At 43.7% G+C, this 20,221-nt stretch overlaps 1 protein-coding gene across 2 annotated transcripts in view; it reads left to right on the forward strand.

Annotated features, from left to right (window-relative positions):
- The window catches only part of LOC137421110 (TBC1 domain family member 2B-like), an 85,066-nt gene that overhangs the window by 10,462 nt on the left and 54,383 nt on the right, over positions 1-20,221 (forward strand). Inside the window, exons 2-6 of one of the 2 annotated variants that reach the window (XM_068106837.2) lie at positions 4,417-4,760; positions 13,483-13,595; positions 14,616-14,818; positions 16,486-16,635; positions 16,721-16,942. In XM_068106837.2, coding sequence (XP_067962938.2) covers positions 4,417-4,760; positions 13,483-13,595; positions 14,616-14,818; positions 16,486-16,635; positions 16,721-16,942 — 1,032 coding nt within the window. The remainder of the gene's footprint in view (positions 1-4,416; positions 4,761-13,482; positions 13,596-14,615; positions 14,819-16,485; positions 16,636-16,720; positions 16,943-20,221) is intronic. The other variant, XM_078771893.1, reaches the window with a different exon arrangement.

Consider the following 20,221-nt stretch of genomic DNA (forward strand, 5'->3'; position numbering starts at 1 on the left):
AGTTCATTTTACAAAATGGAAGTACCAATCCTTGGTTCATATTGGTACCTTATTCAACTTACAAAATGGAAGTACCAATCCTTGGTTCATATTGGTACCTTATTCAACTTACAAAATGGAAGTACCAATCCTTGGTTCATATTGGTATCTTATTAATTTTACAAAATGGAAGTACCGATCCTTGGTTCATATTGGTACCTTAGTTCATTTTACAAATGGAAGTACCAATCCTTGGTTCATATTGGTACCTTATTCATTTTACAAAATGGAAGTACAGATCCTTGGTTCATATTGGTACCTTATTAATTTTACAAAATGGAAGTACCAATCTTTGGTTCATATTGGTACATTATTCAATATACAAAATGGAAGTACCAATCCTTGTTTCATATTGGTATCTTATTAATTTTACAAAATGAAAGTACCAATCCTTGGTTCATATTGGTACCTTAGTTCATTTTACAAAATGGAAGTACCAATCCTTGGTTCATATTGGTACCTTATTCATTTTACAAAATGGAAGTACCGATCCTTGGTTCATATTGGTACCTTAGTTCATTTTACAAAATGGAAGTACCAATCCTTGGTTCATATTGGTACCTTATTCAATTTACAAAATGAAAGTACCGATCCTTGGTTCATATTGGTACCTTAGTTCGTTTTACAAAATGCAAGTACCAATCTTTGGTTCATATTGGTACCTTATTCAATTTACAAAATGGAAGTACCAATCCTTGGTTCATATTGGTACCTTATTCATTTTACAAAATGAAAGTACCGATCCTTGGTTCATATTGGTACCTTAGTTCGTTTTACAAAATGGAAGTACCAATCTTTGGTTCATATTGGTACCTTATTCAATTTACAAAATGGAAGTACCAATCCTTGGTTCATATTGGTACCTTATTCATTTTACAAAATGGAAGTACCGATCCTTGGTTCATATTGGTACCTTAGTTCGTTTTACAAAATGGAAGTACCAATCCTAGGTTCATATTGGTACCTTATTCATTTTACAAAATGGAAGTACCGATCCTTGGTTCATATTGGTACCTTAGTTCGTTTTACAAAATGGAAGTACCAATCCTTGGTTCATATTGGTACCTTATTCATTTTACAAAATGGAAGTACCAATCCTTAGTTCATATTGGTGCCTTATTCATTTTACAAAATGAAAGTACCGATCCTTGGTTCATATTGGTACCTTAGTTCGTTTTACAAAATGGAAGTACTATTCCTTGGTTCATATTGGTACCTTAATTCATTTTACAAAATGGAAGTACCAATCCTTGGTTCATAATGGTACCTTATTCATTTTACAAAATGAAAGTACCGATCCTTGGTTCATATTGGTACCTTATTCAATTTACAAAATGGAAGTACCAATCCTTGGTTCATATTGGTACATTATTCATTTTACAAAATGAAAGTACCGATCCTTGGTTCATATTGGTACCTTAGTTCGTTTTACAAAATGGAAGTACCAATCTTTGGTTCATATTGGTACCTTATTCAATTTACAAAATGGAAGTACCAATCCTTGGTTCATATTGGTACCTTATTCATTTTACAAAATGAAAGTACCGATCCTTGGTTCATATTGGTACCTTTGTTCGTTTTACAAAATGGAAGTACCAATCCTTGGTTCATATTGGTACCTTATTCATTTTACAAAATGGAAGTACCGATCCTTGGTTCATATTGGTACCTTATTCATTTTACAAAATGGAAGTACCGATCCTTGGTTCATATTGGTACCTTTGTTCGTTTTACAAAATGGAAGTACCAATCCTTGGTTCATATTGGTACCTTATTCAATTTACAAAATGGAAGTACCGATCCTTGGTTCATATTGGTACCTTATTCATTTTACAAAATGGAAGTACCGATCCTTGGTTCATATTGGTACCTTAGTTCGTTTTACAAAATGGAAGTACCAATCCTTGGTTCATATTGGTACCTTATTCATTTTACAAAATGGAAGTACCAATCCTTAGTTCATATTGGTGCCTTATTCATTTTACAAAATGAAAGTACCGATCCTTGGTTCATATTGGTACCTTAGTTCGTTTTACAAAATGGAAGTACTATTCCTTGGTTCATATTGGTACCTTAGTTCATTTTACAAAATGGAGGTACCAATCCTTGGTTCATAATGGTACCTTCTTCATTTTACAAAATGGAAGTACCAATCCTTGGTTCATATTGGTACCTTATTCATTTTACAAAATGGAAGTACCAATCCTTGGTTCATATTGGTACCTTATTCATTTTACAAAATGGAAGTACCAATCCTTGGTTCATATTGGTACCTTATTCATTTTACAAAATGGAAGTACCAATCCTTGGTTCATAATGGCATCTTAATGATTTTACAAAATGGAAGTACCAATCCTTGGTTCATAATGGTACCTTATTCATTTTACAAAATGGAAGTACCAATCCTTGGTTCAAATTGGCATCTTAATGAGTTTACAAAATGGAAGTACCAATCCTTGGTTCATAATGGTACCTTATTCATTTTACAAAATGGAAGTACCAATCCTTGGTTCATATTGGCATCTTAATGATTTTACAAAATGGAAGTACCAATCCTTGGTTCATAATGGTACCTTATTCATTTTACAAAATGGAAGTACCAATCGTTGGGTCATATTGGTACCTTATTCATTTTACAAAATGGAAGTACCGATCCTTGGTTCAAATTGGCATCTTAATGATTTTACAAAATGGATGAACCAATCCTTGGTTCATATTTCATTTTTACACCTTGGTTCATTTTACACAAATAAAGTACCGACCTTTTTATTCTCTCAATATTGGCAACTATGCAAACAGCTTAGGATAGGACACTTTGGGTTCGGGGCGATTAGCGTCCGCATGTTAGCAACACGCGTCCGGAGCGGTGATCTCTCTGGCTAGAACCATTTAGCCATTTTGGTGTCGTGTTTGGTGCAGTACCACCAGGTATAGCAGGCTCAGACGAAGCACGGTGGTGCCTGCATCAGAGACTTGCTTTATGCTCATCGTTAAAAGTAAACAATGACAGAGGTTTTTCACAATGTAGTGAGCTTCCCAGAATCTTCAATTCTCGGTCAAAGACCCTCATAATGACATTGGTTTTCTGGTGTGCTACCTGATTGAGTTTTTAAAGAGAAAATAGTCGTTTGAAGATAAAAAACCAATAAAAAAAACAGTTCACTGCTGATGTACAAAAAACGACATCGTGATTATATAGCTCGGATGGATTCCAATTTTACTTGACAGAGGAGTGAGACCAAATTGGGTACTGGCAATTTGTCAGATCTAGAAATTATGTCGTCTACACAATTTATTTATTGCACATATATGTGAACATGTGTCCATGCACATGGGAAATACAGTTTCCCATGTGTAATTACATGTAATGTAAAATGTGACTTCAATACCTCAAATATTCCCCTCTCTTCCTCTTCCCCATCTCCCCCCCCCCCCCCTCCTCCCCCAACCCACTCCTCTCCCTCCTCATTGCACGCACTGCACAGGGGAGAAAATCACACACAGGGGAGAGGAGGAGAGGATCACACACAGGGGAGAGGGGGAGAGGATCACAAACAGGGGAGAGGGGGAGAGGATCACACACAGGGGAGAGGATCACACACAGGGGAGAGGATCACACACAGGGGAGAGGATCACACACAGAGGAGAGGATCACACACAGGGGAGAGGATCACAAACCGGGGAGAGGGGGGAGAGGATCACACACAGGGGAGAGGGGGAGAGGATCACACACAGGGGAGAGGGAGAGAGGATCACACACAGGGGAGAGGATCATACACAGGCGAGAGGATCACAAACAGGGGAGAGGGGGAGAGGATCACACACAGGGGAGAGGATCACACACAGGGGAGAGGATCACACACAGGGGAGAGGATCACACACAGGGGAGAGGATCACACACAGGGGAGAGGATCACACACAGGGGAGAGGATCACACACAGGGGAGAGGATCACACACAGGGGAGAGGGGGAGAGGAACGCATACAGGGGAGAGGATCGCATACAGGGGAGAGGAGGAGAGGAACGCACACAGGGGAGAGGGGGAGAGGATCACGTACAGCGGAGAGGAGGAGAGGAACGCACACAAGGGAGAGGGGGAGAGGACTGCACACAGGGGAGAGGGGGAGAGGAACACACACAAGGGAGAGGGGGAGAGGACGGCACAAAGGGGAAAGGGGGAGAGGAACACACACAGGGGAGAGGAACACACACAGGGGAGAGGATCACACACAGGGGAGAGAGGGTGAGGAACGCACACAGGGCAGAGTGTGTGGTGGTCCTACGTTTTACGTTCGTCTATGTGCCAAGTGTGGTCAATGTTGGTTGTGTGAGTAACTTCTTAAGACTGAATGTCAGTAAATGTAATCTTCCCCATAGGCTTCCAGCAATGATCAAATGATTATCTGGTTGAGAAACTTGCAAGACAAGCGAAGCGAGCTGATTCACACACAAGGGCACACCTGCTTTGAGAGCAATGCATCAGACACATCACCACGATCAATCCTTGTTCAAGAAGATATTTTGAGTAAATCCGAACCTCGGGCACAATTTGAAGATGAGACTGGATTATTAGAGGGTGCTACTATGGACTTGAGTACAACAGAGACTCTCACTCAACCTGTTGTATTGAGTCAGGATGTTGTGTTGCAAGCTGAGAGTGCGCGAGAAAACTGGATCAGCATTAAAGAGAATCAACCACAGAAATGCGATTTTCTAATTGGGTAAGTTATGGTAAAGCTACTGTTTTCAATTCATTCGTTGGCTTTTTGGTCTAAATTAGAATCATGTGTTAGTAATGCTATACTCTCTTTGTTTTGATTGTTTTATGTAGTATGTTTAATAGCAAGGAACATGAAACAGGGTTATTAATAATGGAGTAAAGAGTTTAATTTAAGAGAGAACAGCAGAGAATATTTAATTTAGCATATGGTTGAGCGGTCATGTGAAAATGCTGGGGGGAGGGGTGGAGGGTGGTACCAGCTGAGTGTTTGAGAGAAAACTGTTTGATCATTAAAGAGTATGTATTTAGATACGAGATTAATACTAACCCCCCCCCCTCCCCCCCAGCCCCACCTCCTCCTCACACCCATACCACCCCCAATTCCCTCATTGCATCTTTGTGATATTGCATGATTATACTGGCAGGATATGCATGATGCAATATACATCAGTGGAATAATTTAGTCCTACTATAAATATTCAGTCATCCAGCGTTGGCACATGCTAATGGAGTGTAAAAACAATTCTACTTTATATGAGATGTCTGTCTGTCTGTCTGTCTGTGTGTCTGTGTGTCGCCATTCTTCTCAGAGATGGCTGAACGGATCTTCGTCAAACTTTCAGAGGTTCATCAGTGAGTGCCTGGAAGTGTTTTAGGCCAAAATAAAAACAAAACAAACAAAAAAAACCATCGGTTGTTTTCGAGTTAAAAAAAAAAAAAAAAAAAAAATCGCTCCATAGTGCCTACGCCTCTTTAAATTAATGACAGTTATATACAAGTACACATTCGCATAAATGAATACAAAACAATCACCAGACATTTGAATACAAATAAATCAAACCATTCCGGAAGTGTACAAATTTGGTATACAGCTTCTTCTTCTTCCTGATCAGCACCACACTTAACTCAAACGTGAGCCACATTCACCCACCAGCATATATATCAATCCCCTTCCTCTCCTGCCTCCCCCTCCCCTCCCCTTCCCCCCTCCCCTTCCCCCCTCCCTCCCCTTCCCCCCTCCTTCCCCTTCCCCCCTTACCTCCCCTTCTCCTCTCCCCCCCCTCCCCCTCAACAATATTAATACTAATACTATCCCATCTCCCCAAGGGATTCCTTTCTCCGCCTTGACCAAACGTCATGTTAACATTTATAGAGCGCTTATTGTGCCGTTTTCATGGGAGCACCGGCCCCTACCAGAAGTAAAAAAATATTATAAACCTCAAACACGTATGATTACGTTTTGAAACAGTCGCAAATGCTGTTAAACACTAAACTGCGTTTAGTGTCCGCTTTGTAAACTGTGTTTAGTAGCGGACACCGTTTAGTGTCCGCTAAACTGTGTTTAGTACTGGAAGCTTCCGCTTCCGGTCTTGCCGGTGAGGTTTCTTTTATTCGCAGCTGTCCACGCTCTCCATCAAAATCAAAGTTAAGTAATTGTTCCCATTTGTATTTTCGTTATAACTGTATTTATTTTATGGTGTGTGTACGTATAGTGTGTCCCGAGGAGGATTTTCGGTGAAAATCTTTCATACCTGTATAGAAAATCGTGTTAATTTGTGTCGTGTCTTTTGAGGCCTTGTACAGTGTCCAAACTTGAGGCTTTGTTTTTCTTTCAGCGGTCCGTCGTTTGTGCTCCAATAATTTTCGTTCTCTGTTTTTCCCAGTCTTTTCACCCCATAGCCTACTTCCTTGTTTAAAATCTCATCTAAAAAAAAAAAAAAAAACAAAAAAAAAAATTCCTTCTCTGTTCTTATTCGTTGTTCTCATTCGTTTATTCGTTCTTATTCGTTCGTTCGTTCTTCGACCACGTGTTTCTCCCCCATTGCCCCAGATAGTTTTCACTGTTAAACTTCAAAATGTTTACACTTTCCCCTCAAGTTCTGTATTCCGTCGTATATTATAACACCTTTTTCTTCGTCTTCTTTAAAAGGTTGCTTTCGAATTGCTCACCAAATCTATTCATCCCAAAAAAAAATTCCATCTCTTACAGTGCCTCTTTTCTACATTCCCTAAAATCTCCTGCACTCAATCCTCCCTCCAGCGTCATTAAACGTATTTTTGACTCGAAGGTCACAAGAAACTCATTTTGCAATAAATGTTCGTTTCCCATTAATCGTACACTTTCAAAAATCCAATCTCACCCTCCCATCCAAATCTTCCTCATAACCCCTCCCCTCCAAATCTTCCCCATCACCCCTCCCCTCCAAATGTTCCCCATCACCCATCCCTTTCAAATCTTCCCCCTTGCCCCTCCCCTCCAAATCCTCCCCATCACCCATCCCTTTCAAATCTCCCCCCTTGCCCCTTCCCTCCTAAACTCCCCCCACACCCCTCCGATCCAAGACTCCCCCTCGCCCCTCCCCTCCTAGACTCCCCCCTCATCCCTCCTCTCCAAATCTCCCCCATATCCCATCCCTTTCAAATCCCTCCCCTTGTCCCTTCCCTCCTAAACTCCCCCCTCGCCCCTCCCCTTCAAATCTCCCCACCCTCATTTCTTCTCAATTTCCCCCCTCTCACTCCCCCTCCTCAAAGCGTCCTCCCCGCTTCTTCCCCCTTCCAACTCTCACCTCCATCTCCCCCAACCTTCTGCCTTGCTCTTCCCCTCCTCAAATAACACCTCATTGTGCCTCACCCAATCACCATCAAACCTTTTGTCCGCCCCATCCTTCCCTTTCTCCGAGCTATTCTGAAATCTCTGAGACGCCTTCAACAGCTCTCCCTACCTCTTCCACCTCTTCCACATCTTACCCTAGCCCTCCTCCCCCCTGTTCTGTATCCGATGCTCCCCCTTCCTCTTCATTAACGGTATGGACCTCAAACATCCGGGGCCTTCGTTCAAACTTAACTGATCTCTCTTTCAGCTCTTTCAGCTCTTTCACGAGCCTCGATTCAGTATATATATAAAAAAAAAAAAAAAAAAAAGGCTCCATACAGGTTGCTTCTGACAAACCAGACGTGATCTGCTTAACAGAAACTTTCCTCCTTCATGATGTCTCTGATTCCTTAGTATCTCTCCCGGGTTACTCCCTCCTCCGGTATGATAGACCTGAGCCTCGTCCTGGAGGTGGGGTTGCTATCTTTATCAAAAACTCTCTTCCTCACTCGCCCTGCACTGCACTCTCTCCACCTCACCCCCAGGAATACCACTGGCTACGGCTTCCCCTTCGCTCCCACCTCTTGTTCATATGTGTGTTGTACCATCCACCAAACAGTGATGACTCCATCTACATCACGCTGTCTGATAATATGGACCAACTTCTATCTACTCATCCCAACTCTCTCTTCCTCATATGTGGTGATTTCAATTGTCACCATGCCAGTTGGCTGGGTATGGGTACCTCTCTCACCAGCCATGGCTCCTCAGCAAAGGACTTCTGCGACTCACTGGGACTGACACAATCTGTCAATTTCCCGACCCGGATCTCAGTCAACGGAGCATCTTCTCTTCTGGACTTGGTGATGACTAACTTTCCTGAAAATGTCTGCTGCTCTTCTTCTGCTCCAATCGGCTCATCTGATCATGTGCTTGTTACAGTGGACATCTCTCTGACCATTCTCAGGGAGCCTGCTCAGTGTCTACGGGTCTGGCATTTCACTCAGGCCAACTGGCACGGTCTTCAAGCAGCCATCAATCATCTGGACTGGTCTCCCATCTCTACCACCTCTGACATCAACTCATCCTGAGAATTCTTCCAAAGTAAATTGCTCTCTCTCATGCACAGATTTATCCCATCTCGTCTTCAGTTGTCATACCCTTCCTCCCGTCCATGGTACACGGAATCATGTGGTGAGGCTGTTGCCCAGAAACAACTTGCCTTCGTCTCCTGGAAAGCAAATCCAATGGAAGGAAATCTCATTTCCTTTCACAAAGCCCGAAACAAGTGTGTGTCCACCCTCAGGAGAGCCAGGAAACAATATCTCTCCGTTCCCAAGACCGAACTCTCTTATCTGTCTCCCTCTTCCAAATCCTGGTGGCATCTGGTCAAATCTGTTTCTGGTGGTTGTTCCCCCTCCATCCCCTCCCTCACCTCAAACGGCCACATGGCTGACTCCGCACGTGAAAAAGCTGAATGCATCAACTCTGTGTTTGCCTCTAAATCTTGTGTCCCATACCCATCCCTCTCTGTACCCACCGTACCCAGTCATACCCAGCTGCTCCTGGACTCCATGTCCATTCCTCCTGACAAGGTGGAAAAGTTTCTGTCAACCCTCGACTCTGATTCTGCAACTGGACCTGACGGCATCAGCCCACGGGTCCTAAAATCCTGTTCTTCCACCCTTTCACTCCCTCTCTCTGTTCTCTTCACACTCTCTTTTGCTCAAGGTCTACTGCCATCTGCTTGAAAATCAGCCAACATCACCGCTTTGCACAAAAAAGGTGCAAAAACAGATCCTAGCAACTACAGACCAATCAGCCTTCTCCCAATTATCAGCAAAGTCATGGAATGCATCATTGCTTCGGATATGAAATCTTTCCTCTTCTCCAATGGCTTGATCTCTGATCATCAATTTGGTTTCAGACCAGGTCACTCTACTCTGGACATGCTGCTTCTGCTGTCTCAACAATGGATGGAGGTCCTCAATGCCAAACAGGAAATTAGAGCTGTCTCCCTCGACATATCACGTGCCTTCGATACGGTCTGGCACCCCGCTCTACTCACCAAACTCTCCTCCTTTGGTATCCATGGAAATCTCCACACATGGCTGGCGGACTTCCTCTCAAGTCGTAGTCAACATGTGGCCCTGAATGGGTTTCTCTCATCTCCTCTTCCTGTTCAGGCTGGAGTTCCCCAAGGCAGTGTTCTGGGCGCTGTGCTTTTTCTGGTCTTCATCAATGATCTCTCTGACTGTCTTGAAAATCCTCTCTATCACTTTGCTGATGACTCTACTCTCTGCCGCTCCATTCCTCATCCCTCAGATCGGCAGTCTGCAGCCTCCTCACTCTCTGCAGACCTGGACAAAATCACACCCTGGGCAAACAAGTGGAACATGTCTTTCAATCCTGACAAATCTCACACTCTTACGATGTCTCTCCAAAGAGACCGACTGGACAACCCTCCCATCTACTTTCTGAATAATCCTCTCCAAGAAGTTCTGTCACTCAAGCTTTTGGATCTCACTATCTGCCATGATCTTTCCTGGGAAAACTACATTTCCAAGCTGGCCTCCAAAGCCAGTTGCCGACTGGGCATCCTCCGTCGTGCGAAGTCCTTCCTTGGCACACCTGAGCTCCTCACCACATACAAGGCTTTCATCCACAGCTCAATGGAGTACTGCTCTCCCCTCTGGGCTGGTGCTCCTTCCTCACACCTAGCTCGTCTTCACGCTGTTGAAACCAAAGCGCTCAGAATCATTGGAATCTCCCGCGATGACGCTATCTCCAAGGGTCTTTCACTTTCTCACTGCAGGCAGGTTGGTGGTCTTTCCGTCTTCTACCGACTCCTCTCCGGCCTTGCTCCCCCAGCTCTCCCTGGGCTCTGTCCCCCAAATATTCCTACAGGTCACACAAGATCTGCCTGCAACCCTCTTATGGTTAAACTGCCGAAATCTCGGCTCGCTGCTCACCTTCACTCTTTCATTCCTCTTTTCTCCCGCCTCTGGAACAAACTCCCCCACTCCTCCCTCCAGGTCTTTAAAACGGCTGTTCACCACCATCTCATATCTTCCCCAATCCAAAACCTTGATCTTTTCTACCCCCGCTAATTTCACCCCAAATCCACTTTTTTGAGGTGACTTTTGACTTCTTTCCTGGAAGTCCTTGGTGTCCTTGCGTTTTATACCTATCCTGCCTCCCCCTAGGCCCTCTCCCTCCCACACATCTCCCGATGTCCCTGCTCTCAAATGTTGTGTTTGTATGCTTCCTCCCCTTCTCTCCCCATCTTGTCGACAGCTCCCCTTTTTATATACTTTGTTGTTTGTTTGTTTGATTTGTTTGTTTGATAAATGATAGCTCTTTCACGAGCCTCGACTCTGTATACAAAAAAAAAAAAAAAAACTGAAAAGGAGGAAACTTGGGGTGTGTTCAGTTACCAAGCTGCCAGCTAGCGCTTGCCAAGCCAGCTGTTCCTTATCAACGGATTTGAATTGAGTGCTTGGTTGAATGCTAAATCCACTTGGTGACCGCTCGACATGAAACTTGGTAAATATACACACCCCCCTCCAATGTTATGGAGGCTCGACCCTAGATCTACTGTAATCTATATATCCCAGAGAGGAATGACCCATAGTGAGCGGGTGTATCAGTGAAAATCCGATACATTTTGACTTGCAGCATTTGAGGATTTCGCACGGGCAATGGTGGCGATGGGGATCTGCTTTGAGCGGCCTCACAGGTTTATTTTAATTCGGATCTAATTTCCGTTTTCGGTTTTAGTAGCACGTTAATGTCGACAAAGACCCTGGTAAAACAAATTCGGTCAACATCCAATGGAGTTTGAACAACTTGCGGCTTTTAATGACAACGTGGGGATTGATGGGTCAGATGGTTTTCTCAAATGTTCTTCAGGACCTTGTGGGTTTATTCTGACTCTGATTCGATTTCTGTTTTCAGTTTTGGTCATCGCTGCTGAACAGTCGACTACAACAAATTTGTGGTTGAACAGTCGACTACAACAAATTTGGTGAAAATCTGATAAATTTTGACTAACATACAAACTTGAAAGATTTACCGTTGGAAACGATGACCATTACAACGTTAACTACAACCCTCTCCCCTCATCCCCTCCCCCCACCACTCTCTATCTCTCCACCCATCCCTCTCTGTCTCTCCTCCACCCCTCTCTGTCTCTCCTCCACCCCTCTCTGTCTCTCCTCCACCCCTCTCTGTCTCTCCTCCACCCCTCTCTGTCTCTCCTCCACCCCTCTCTGTCTCTCCTCCACCCCTCTCTGTCTCTCCTCCACCCCTCTCTGTCTCTCCTCCACCCCTCTCTGTCTCTCCTCCACCCCTCTCTGTCTCTCCTCCACCCCTCTCTGTCTCTCCTCCACCCCTCTCTGTCTCTCCTCCACCCCTCTCTGTCTCTCCTCCACCCCTCTCTGTCTCTCCTCCACCCCTCTCTGTCTCTCCTCCACCCCTCTCTGTCTCTCCTCCACACCCCTCTGTCTCTCCTCCACCCCTCTCTGTCTCTCCTCCACCCCTCTCTGTCACTCCACCCCTTTCTGTCTCTCCTCCACCCTCCTCTGTTTCTCCTCCACCACTCTCTGTCTCTCCTCCACCCCTCTCTGTCTTTCCTCCACCCCTCTCTGTCTCTCCTCCACCCCTCTCTGTCTCTCCTCCACCCCTCTCTGTCTCTCCTCCACCCCTCTCTGTCTCTCCTCCACCCCTCTCTGTCTCTCCTCCACCCCTCTCTGTCTCTCCTCCACCCCTCTCTGTCTCTCCTCCACCCCTCTCTGTCTCTCCTCCACCCCTCTCTGTCTCTCCTCCACCCCTCTCTGTCTCTCCTCCACCCCTCTCTGTCTCTCCTCCACCCCTCTCTGTCTCTCCTCCACCCCTCTCTGTCTCTCTTCCACCCCTCTCTGTCTCTCCTCCACACCCCTCTGTCTCTCCTCCACCCCTCTCTGTCTCTCCTCCACCCCTCTCTGTCACTCCACCCCTTTCTGTCTCTCCTCCACCCTCCTCTGTTTCTCCTCCACCACTCTCTGTCTCTCCTCCACCCCTCTCTGTCTCTCCTCCACCCCTCTCTGTCTCTCCTCCACCCCTCTCTGTCTCTCATCCACCCCTCTCTGTCTCTCCTCCACCCCTCTCTGTCTCTCCTCCAGCCCTCTCTGTCTCTCCTCCACCCCTCTCTGTCTCTCCTCCACCCCTCTTGGTCTCTCCTCCACTCCTCTCTGTCTCTCCTCCACCCCTCTCGGTCTCTCCGCCCACCCCTCTCGGTTTCTCCCCCACCCCTCTCGGTCACCCACCCCTTTCTGTCTCTCCACCCACCCCTCTGTCTCTCCCCCACCCCTCTCTGTCTCTCCCCAACGCCTCTCGGTCTCTCTCCCACCCCTCTCGGTCTCTCCCCATCCCCTCTCGTTCTCTCCCCCTCCCATCTCGGTCTCTCCCCCTCCACTCTCGGTCACCCACCCCTTTCTGTCTCTCCACCCACCCCTATCTGTCTCTCCCAAACCTCTCTCTGTCTCTCCACCACCCCTCTCTGTCTCTCCGTCCACCCCTTTCTGTCTCTCCGCCCACCCCTCTCTGTCTCTCCCCCACCTCTCTCTGTCTCTCCACCACCCCTCTCTGTCTCTCTGCCCACCCCTATCTGTCTCTCCGCCCACCCTTATCTGTCTCTCCGCCCACCCCTCTCGTCTCTCCTCCACCCCTCTCGGTCTCTCCCACACCCCTCTCGGTCTCTCTGCCCATCCCACTCGGTCTGTCCCCCACCCCTCTCGGTCCCCCACTCCTCTCGGTCACCCACCCCTTTCTGTCTCTCCGCCCACCCCTTTCTGTCTCTCCCCCATCCCTTTCTGTCCCTCCGCCCACCCCTCTCGGTCTCTCCTCCACCTCTCTGTCTATCCCCCCTCCCCCTTCTCCCTTCTCTCCTTCTCCCCCTTCCCCTCGTCTCTCACTCTCCACCCCTCCCCTCTTCTCTTTTCCCTCCTCCCTTAATATTCCCGTCACAAAGCGACCCCGCTTTTCTGGTACTTTTGGTAATATATATATATTATATTTACTGAAAAATGTGTTTCTTTATCATCATTTAAACTTGTTAATGCTCCATGATAATCCCATTGTGCATGGGCAGGTACTTGTTATACTGGACTGAGGAACGATCAACAAAGAAGAGCAACCCTTTGCAAAAACTTTCACTGAGCATGAGCAAAAGAAATCTGCCAGGCAAATCAAATATGGTTAAGTGTAAGTGTTGGTATCATCACCATCATCATCATCATAATCATCATCATCATACTAAAGTACACAATTTGGTGTCTGTCTGTGGTCAATGCATCCGGTCGTTATTTTACCAAACTTAATAGGCAGACAAGAAATCATAAGACAGAGATTGTAGCTACTTCGACCCCTGCCCTCGAGGGGGGGGAGGGAGGAGGTCCAGTGGTGGCACCAATACAACATCTCTACGTAAATTGCACCATGTAGCACTGATCCAAGCATTGGTGGTTCATATTGGTACCGAGCCGCATCATCAGGAGGAATTACATACTTTTGAAATGATAATGGTAATAATAATTATAATGGGACATAATGATAATGATACATAATGGTACTAATAATAATGATAATGGTACAGAATGAAAATGATAATAATAATAATGAATGAATGAATGATAAAGGCCCATAATGATAGTAATAATGACATAACTGAAAATGATAATGATAACGATAATAACAATAACAAACGTTTGATGCCCCTTTGGACCATTTTTAGACATTTTAGCCCGTTTAGACCCTTCTCGACAATTTAGACCTTAAATGACATCCCTTTAAGACCCCATTAGGCCTTTCAGACGTTTACACCTTTTGACCTTTCGACCTTTCATTTGTAATCAATGGCCTTTCATTTGTTAAATCCCTTTATTTATTTCCCACACAACATACATCACACAAAACAACTCCAAGCGAGGGTATGCAATCTCCGATTGCTCTTTCTAGTTATTTCTGCAAGCTCTTGGGTGAGCATAGTTTGGCTGTAAATTGTATTTACAAAACGAAATTTTTAGGAAATGATAAAATGTTTAGTTTCTGGCTATTTAAACATTTAATGAAAATTTCTAATTCACAGCACTAGTTTTAACTAATGTAAGTGCTTAATTAATTAGTATAGCTCACACTAGAGTGTAAACAAAGATCTGATGTTAAGCTGCTTTGAATCAAGTGTAGATTACTGGTGTAAATTCCGAATTGGTGTATTATTGGCAGGTGCTCTTAATAGACATTCCAAGGATGGAGGGTCTATGACGTTCAAAATCGCCCAAGAAATCAGCAGCCCTGTGCCATCTGAGGCTGTGCCTGGCATATTTGGTGGACCTTTTGCATGCAAGGAAGCGTATCAGGAGCCAAGCGCATCTCGGGAGCTACAGTTAAAGATCATCTCGCTACAGCAAGAACTGCATGCTCAGCAGGTGAGCAATGGTCACACCATGGCTTGGAAAGATGGAGGACAGTATGCTATTGGAAATTGTACATGCATAAAAAGTCAACTTCGAGGCACTTGCACATCGTATTAAAAATGAAATTGCATCAATTTCAATGTATTTTGACCAATCTCAAGATCTCAAGATGATCTCAAGTTTTTGCGCCAATCTCAAGACGCACTGAGCTTTCTCCTGTGAAGTCGCCATTTTCTTTTACATTAAACCACCAGACTTGAAAATAAATAAAACTTTGAGTTTTTGTATCACATAAAACAAAGGGTATCGTTGTTAATATATTTAGTACCACAAATTATACAACCAAAGTTGTCCAGGACCTTTTGGAACACCCTGTATATTTCTTAACATTTAACATGTTGAAATGTTAATGTGAATTTTTTAACATTTTCAGAATATGTATTACTTATAGTTTCTTTGTCAGAATGCCTTCACTTGTGTCTCGATGTACATGCACGTAATCACATTTATATTATGGCTGCCAGCATGTAAAACACAAGGACACAAGTGCTGCGAGTGCAATAACTTGTCACATTCAAAACTTGCCATCGTCATATTAGCTAGTATGACTTGTGAAGTATTGAAATGAATGAACCACCATTGGAGGCCATTTTCCCCCACAGAGCAGGGGTTGGCCTTTTTCGGGCACCGTGGTCCCCTTTTTGAAGCAATGTTTTATGGCCGGATGCCCTTCCTGCTGCCAACCCTCGTAGTCGCCTCTTCGACACACAGGGAATTACCAGTGAGCTGGTACTCAATTTGCGGACCTCGGATGGCAGGCTGAGTCAACCCCCCAGGTGTTAATTCAGCGATCAACCGGGATTCTAACCCAGGATCCTAGGATCCCAAGCCGGCACCCTAACCGCTAAGCCAACACCAGGCTCCAAGCATTGAAATGGACGAAACACGAAAATTGAATAATTGAGCTCACTTAAAGCAGAAAAAAATACTATTGCTAAATCATTATACCTCACGCAGCCAAATATGTGGTTTCATCTCTGAATGTACCACCAAACAGCAGTTATGTTGTCAATTTTTTCTTTTGATGCAATACTGCAATCTTGTGTCCACGTCAGTTGGGATTAGGAAATCTGGAAGTGGGGTGATCTTACAGAATTATGCATTGGAAGTAACCTCTACAAAGCAATCAAGGTGGCTAATGCAGACTCATTATTGGTGCATAGTTTTCTGTGTGATTACAAAAGGTTAATTTTTTAATGCAAGAGTCTAGACTCATGGAGAGAGAAAACGACAAAGGGCAGCAGGTTTACAAACTAGAGGAACAGAAAGGGAAAGAATCAGCATTTGTAGAAAATATTGGATGTCCATGGGTGACGATTCCACAATCGTGAGACCAAGTGGACGAAATCAATACAGGGTGAGCAGGTGAAGGTGAGGATTTCTTCCTGGCTTTAAGTTGGAGATGATGAAAATGCAATGATTTGGTACAGCAATTTGGTTTTGGTTTGGTTTCTTCTCCAAATGCAATATAAGAACTTATTTGACGGCTTTTCTGCCAACTTTTACTAATCTTAAAATTGGGCCTTACTTTAGGTATGTCCACATCTTTATTTGCATTTATTTCAGAAAAGAAAGTTTGTAGATAATCTAATTCAATGTTGGTGTGCCTTGTGGAGCAGCAGCTGGTTAAGATCCTCCAACAGTGCATACGATGCTCCCAAGAGGAGATTTCGAACAACTCACCTGAAGACGCCGTCACCGATTTACAGTGTCCAGAGAAGCTTCAAAAGCAACAGCGGCAAATTTGCGATCTGACTGCATGCTTGGCGGTCAGTTTCAATGTCAAAACACACTTTTGATTTGTTGTTGCTGGAGAAGAAAACTCATTATTCATGCATTTTCTTCTGCTTGCAGATATCTGAGCAGCAGAAGGAACAGTTGGTGTTGGAGGTATCTGCACAAAGGAAGGAAGTGGTCAACCTGAAGGAAACAGTTAGTGCTCTACGAGAGATGACGCAAGCCAAAAATTCTGCTAACATTCAGCTAGCCAAGGAGCTACACCAGCTTAAAGAGCAGCTGAAACACCATCAACCAGGATTTTCCTGCACTTTGCCAACCTTTATGTTAGAAATAAAAGTAAATCATTTCATTATTTCTTCAAAAACAATCATCATATTAAATTGGAATGTTTAACAGTACAATCATACTTTTAAATTGTAAAGCTCATGTGTATATATATATATATATATATATATAGATACGTATATACACACATATATATATATACATGAGAGAATTGCAAAGATCTTTCAAGGATTAGTGGACTTTAAAAACCCTAATCCTAACAACATATTTTATGACCTAATCTTACCAAATGGGGTCTTTTCGCACCATAACTCAAAAACATTCAATATCAATAAATCTGCCAAAGTTTCACATCAATGACTAAACATGATGTTTCATTGATATAGTCGACAAACATAAAAAGACAAGGCAGATACATTCAAAGTACACCGCCCCCATGTCAAATAAATAAATAACATCATCCGGCACACGGCATTGTCGGAACGCCTTCGGTGCCTGGTGATGCCGCCATGCAGCACATAGAGACGGTATTTAGTCTAGTAGGAAGACTAGGTCCCTCTGCACCCCCCGGAGATATACTTCTAATCAGTGTTTCTAGATTGGAAAAAATGTGTAGAAAATGACTAGCTATGGCCCCAAGCTGAAAAAATGTCCCACATACCATTTTTATGCAAATTACTGCTGCAAATTTTATGCAAAATTATGCAAATTTTATGCAAATTTTTGATGAGGAGTAGAGTTGAGGGGTCTTTGAGGGCTTCATCGAGGTGCTCTCGGTTGCAAGACTGGGTCATTCTGAGAAGCACAGCAGGGTCAGAGATCATGATGTTCTCCTCCTCAGTGAATCTCTCCATCAACAGCCTCTCCATTGCCTCACACACTGTTTTGAGGCAAAAGAGGGACTTTGCGTAGGCCTTTCCACTGAGAACACCTTTGAGAGATCCACTTGTTACTAGTTGTGCCTCAAAGAGAATCTCTGCATATCCAGAACCACGCATCTTGTGTCCAGTGAGCATCCCGATGTAGTTCATGGATGTGTGGAAGGGTCCAATCGTTACTACATGACTAGCAAATTCATTTGGCCAGCGCCAGATGATGGGAAGGGCTTTCATGCAGACACCCAGATCAAATGTATTCAGGACCCATCTCTGACCCACCTCAGCAGTTGCTGCCTCGGAACGCTTCAGTAGCTCACGAACAACTGCGTTGTCTGTGATCGGTTGGTGGATAGGCTTGCAGTAGTCGACTGTTGATTTGCTGGGTGGGGGAGAACCAGTTGCAGAGGTGAAACCCCCTAGCCCAGGCACAGGCTGCAGGCCATTGCCATGCCATTCAGGCACCAGGCACAGACCGATCACAGACAACGCAGTTGTTCGTGAGCTACTGAAGCGTTCCGAGGCAGCAACTGCTGAGGTGGGTCAGAGATGGGTCCTGAATACATTTGATCTGGGTGTCTGCATGAAAGCCCTTCCCATCATCTGGCGCTGGCCAAATGAATTTGCTAGTCATGTAGTAACGATTGGACCCTTCCACACATCCATGAACTACATCGGGATGCTCACTGGACACAAGATGCGTGGTTCTGGATATGCAGAGATTCTCTTTGAGGCACAACTAGTAACAAGTGGATCTCTCAAAGGTGTTCTCAGTGGAAAGGCCTACGCAAAGTCCCTCTTTTGCCTCAAAACAGTGTGTGAGGCAATGGAGAGGCTGTTGATGGAGAGATTCACTGAGGAGGAGAACATCATGATCTCTGACCCTGCTGTGCTTCTCAGAATGACCCAGTCTTGCAACCGAGAGCACCTCGATGAAGCCCTCAAAGACCCCTCAACTCTACTCCTCATCAAAAATTTGCATAAAATTTGCATAATTTTGCATAAAATTTGCAGCAGTAATTTGCATAAAAATGGTATGTGGGACATTTTTTCAGCTTGGGGCCATAGCTAGTCATTTTCTACACATTTTTTCCAATCTAGAAACACTGATTAGAAGTATATCTCCGGGGGGTGCAGGGGGACCTAGTCTTCCTACTAGACTAATTGGGAGGGAGAGATATACAATAATTGATTGATTAATTGCATAATTAAAATCAATAAATAATAATCATAAAATAATTTCTTAATTAATTGGTTAATAGCAAAACTCAACCACCAGTGTTTCATCCGAAGCTGTAACATTTTGAAAATGAGATAATTAATCGAATTAAATCATTAATCGATTAATTGATTAATCAAAAAATCATAAATACCTTTTATAGCCACATCACTTGGTCACTGTCATGTCCGAATATCAGCTTCCTCGCTCAAAAGGTGCCTGAGATATTACCCAGATGAGGAAAAAAAGAAAAAAGTGATTAATACCAAAAATAAATATATAATAATTGTAAAATAATTAACGTATTAATCAACTGGCTAATAGAATACCAAAAACCACCACCGTTTCATCCGAATCTGTAACAAAACAAAACAAAAAAATTAAGCCATTAATCAAATAATTAAATAATGAATGGATTAATTGATTAATCAATAAATCAAAAATACCCTTTACAGCCACATCATTTGTTTTACACTGTTGTGTCCAAATATCAGCTTCCTAACTTAAAATGTGCCTAAGATATTGCCCAGATGAGAAAGAAAATAAATAAGTACTTAATTAATCGATAATAATTAAGTAATTAATTGATTAATCATAAAACAAAAAAATACTGTTTTTGCCGAAGCACGTGCTCACTACTGTGCCAAAATTTCAGCTTCCTAGCTGAAACGATAGCTGAGATATTGCCCGGAAAAACAAACAAACAAGAAACTGGAGTTAAAATTGAGTACTCCCTTTCAGCGCGCGTCATCTCCGGGCCCCCTTTGGTGCCTGGCGATGACCTCATGCAGCGCCTGGAGATGGAATAGGAAAGGAGTGGTATACAAAAAAAAAATCTAAAATGAACCTACCAACTCGGGATTATTATGACCCCCAACTCAGAAGCACTAAATTTCATTCAATGAGGAAATATATTTAGAGTGGGTGATGTTTTTGTGATAAACAAATTTAAGCATATATTTTTTAGAGGACTTGCTCAATACAAATGTCATGTGAAGTAATTATATATGCAAAAAAAATGAACGAAAACAACTGGGGTCTTTTTGGACCCCAGAGAGGATTTGCTTGTAATTCTGTGCAGCAGGGTGGGATCTCAAAACATCATGCACATTTATTAGCAGCACATGTCGGTAAACAAGCTAATAAAACATGAAAGACATTGTTGAACTAATATAAAAATAAAGTATCAAAATGTAGGCCTGTGGTCCAAAAAGACCACTGTTGGTAGGATTAGGG

This window comes from Myxine glutinosa, chromosome 2 (genome assembly GCF_964187855.1).
Source record: "Myxine glutinosa chromosome 2, kmMyxGlut1.1, whole genome shotgun sequence".
NCBI classification, from domain to species: domain Eukaryota; kingdom Metazoa; phylum Chordata; class Myxini; order Myxiniformes; family Myxinidae; genus Myxine; species Myxine glutinosa.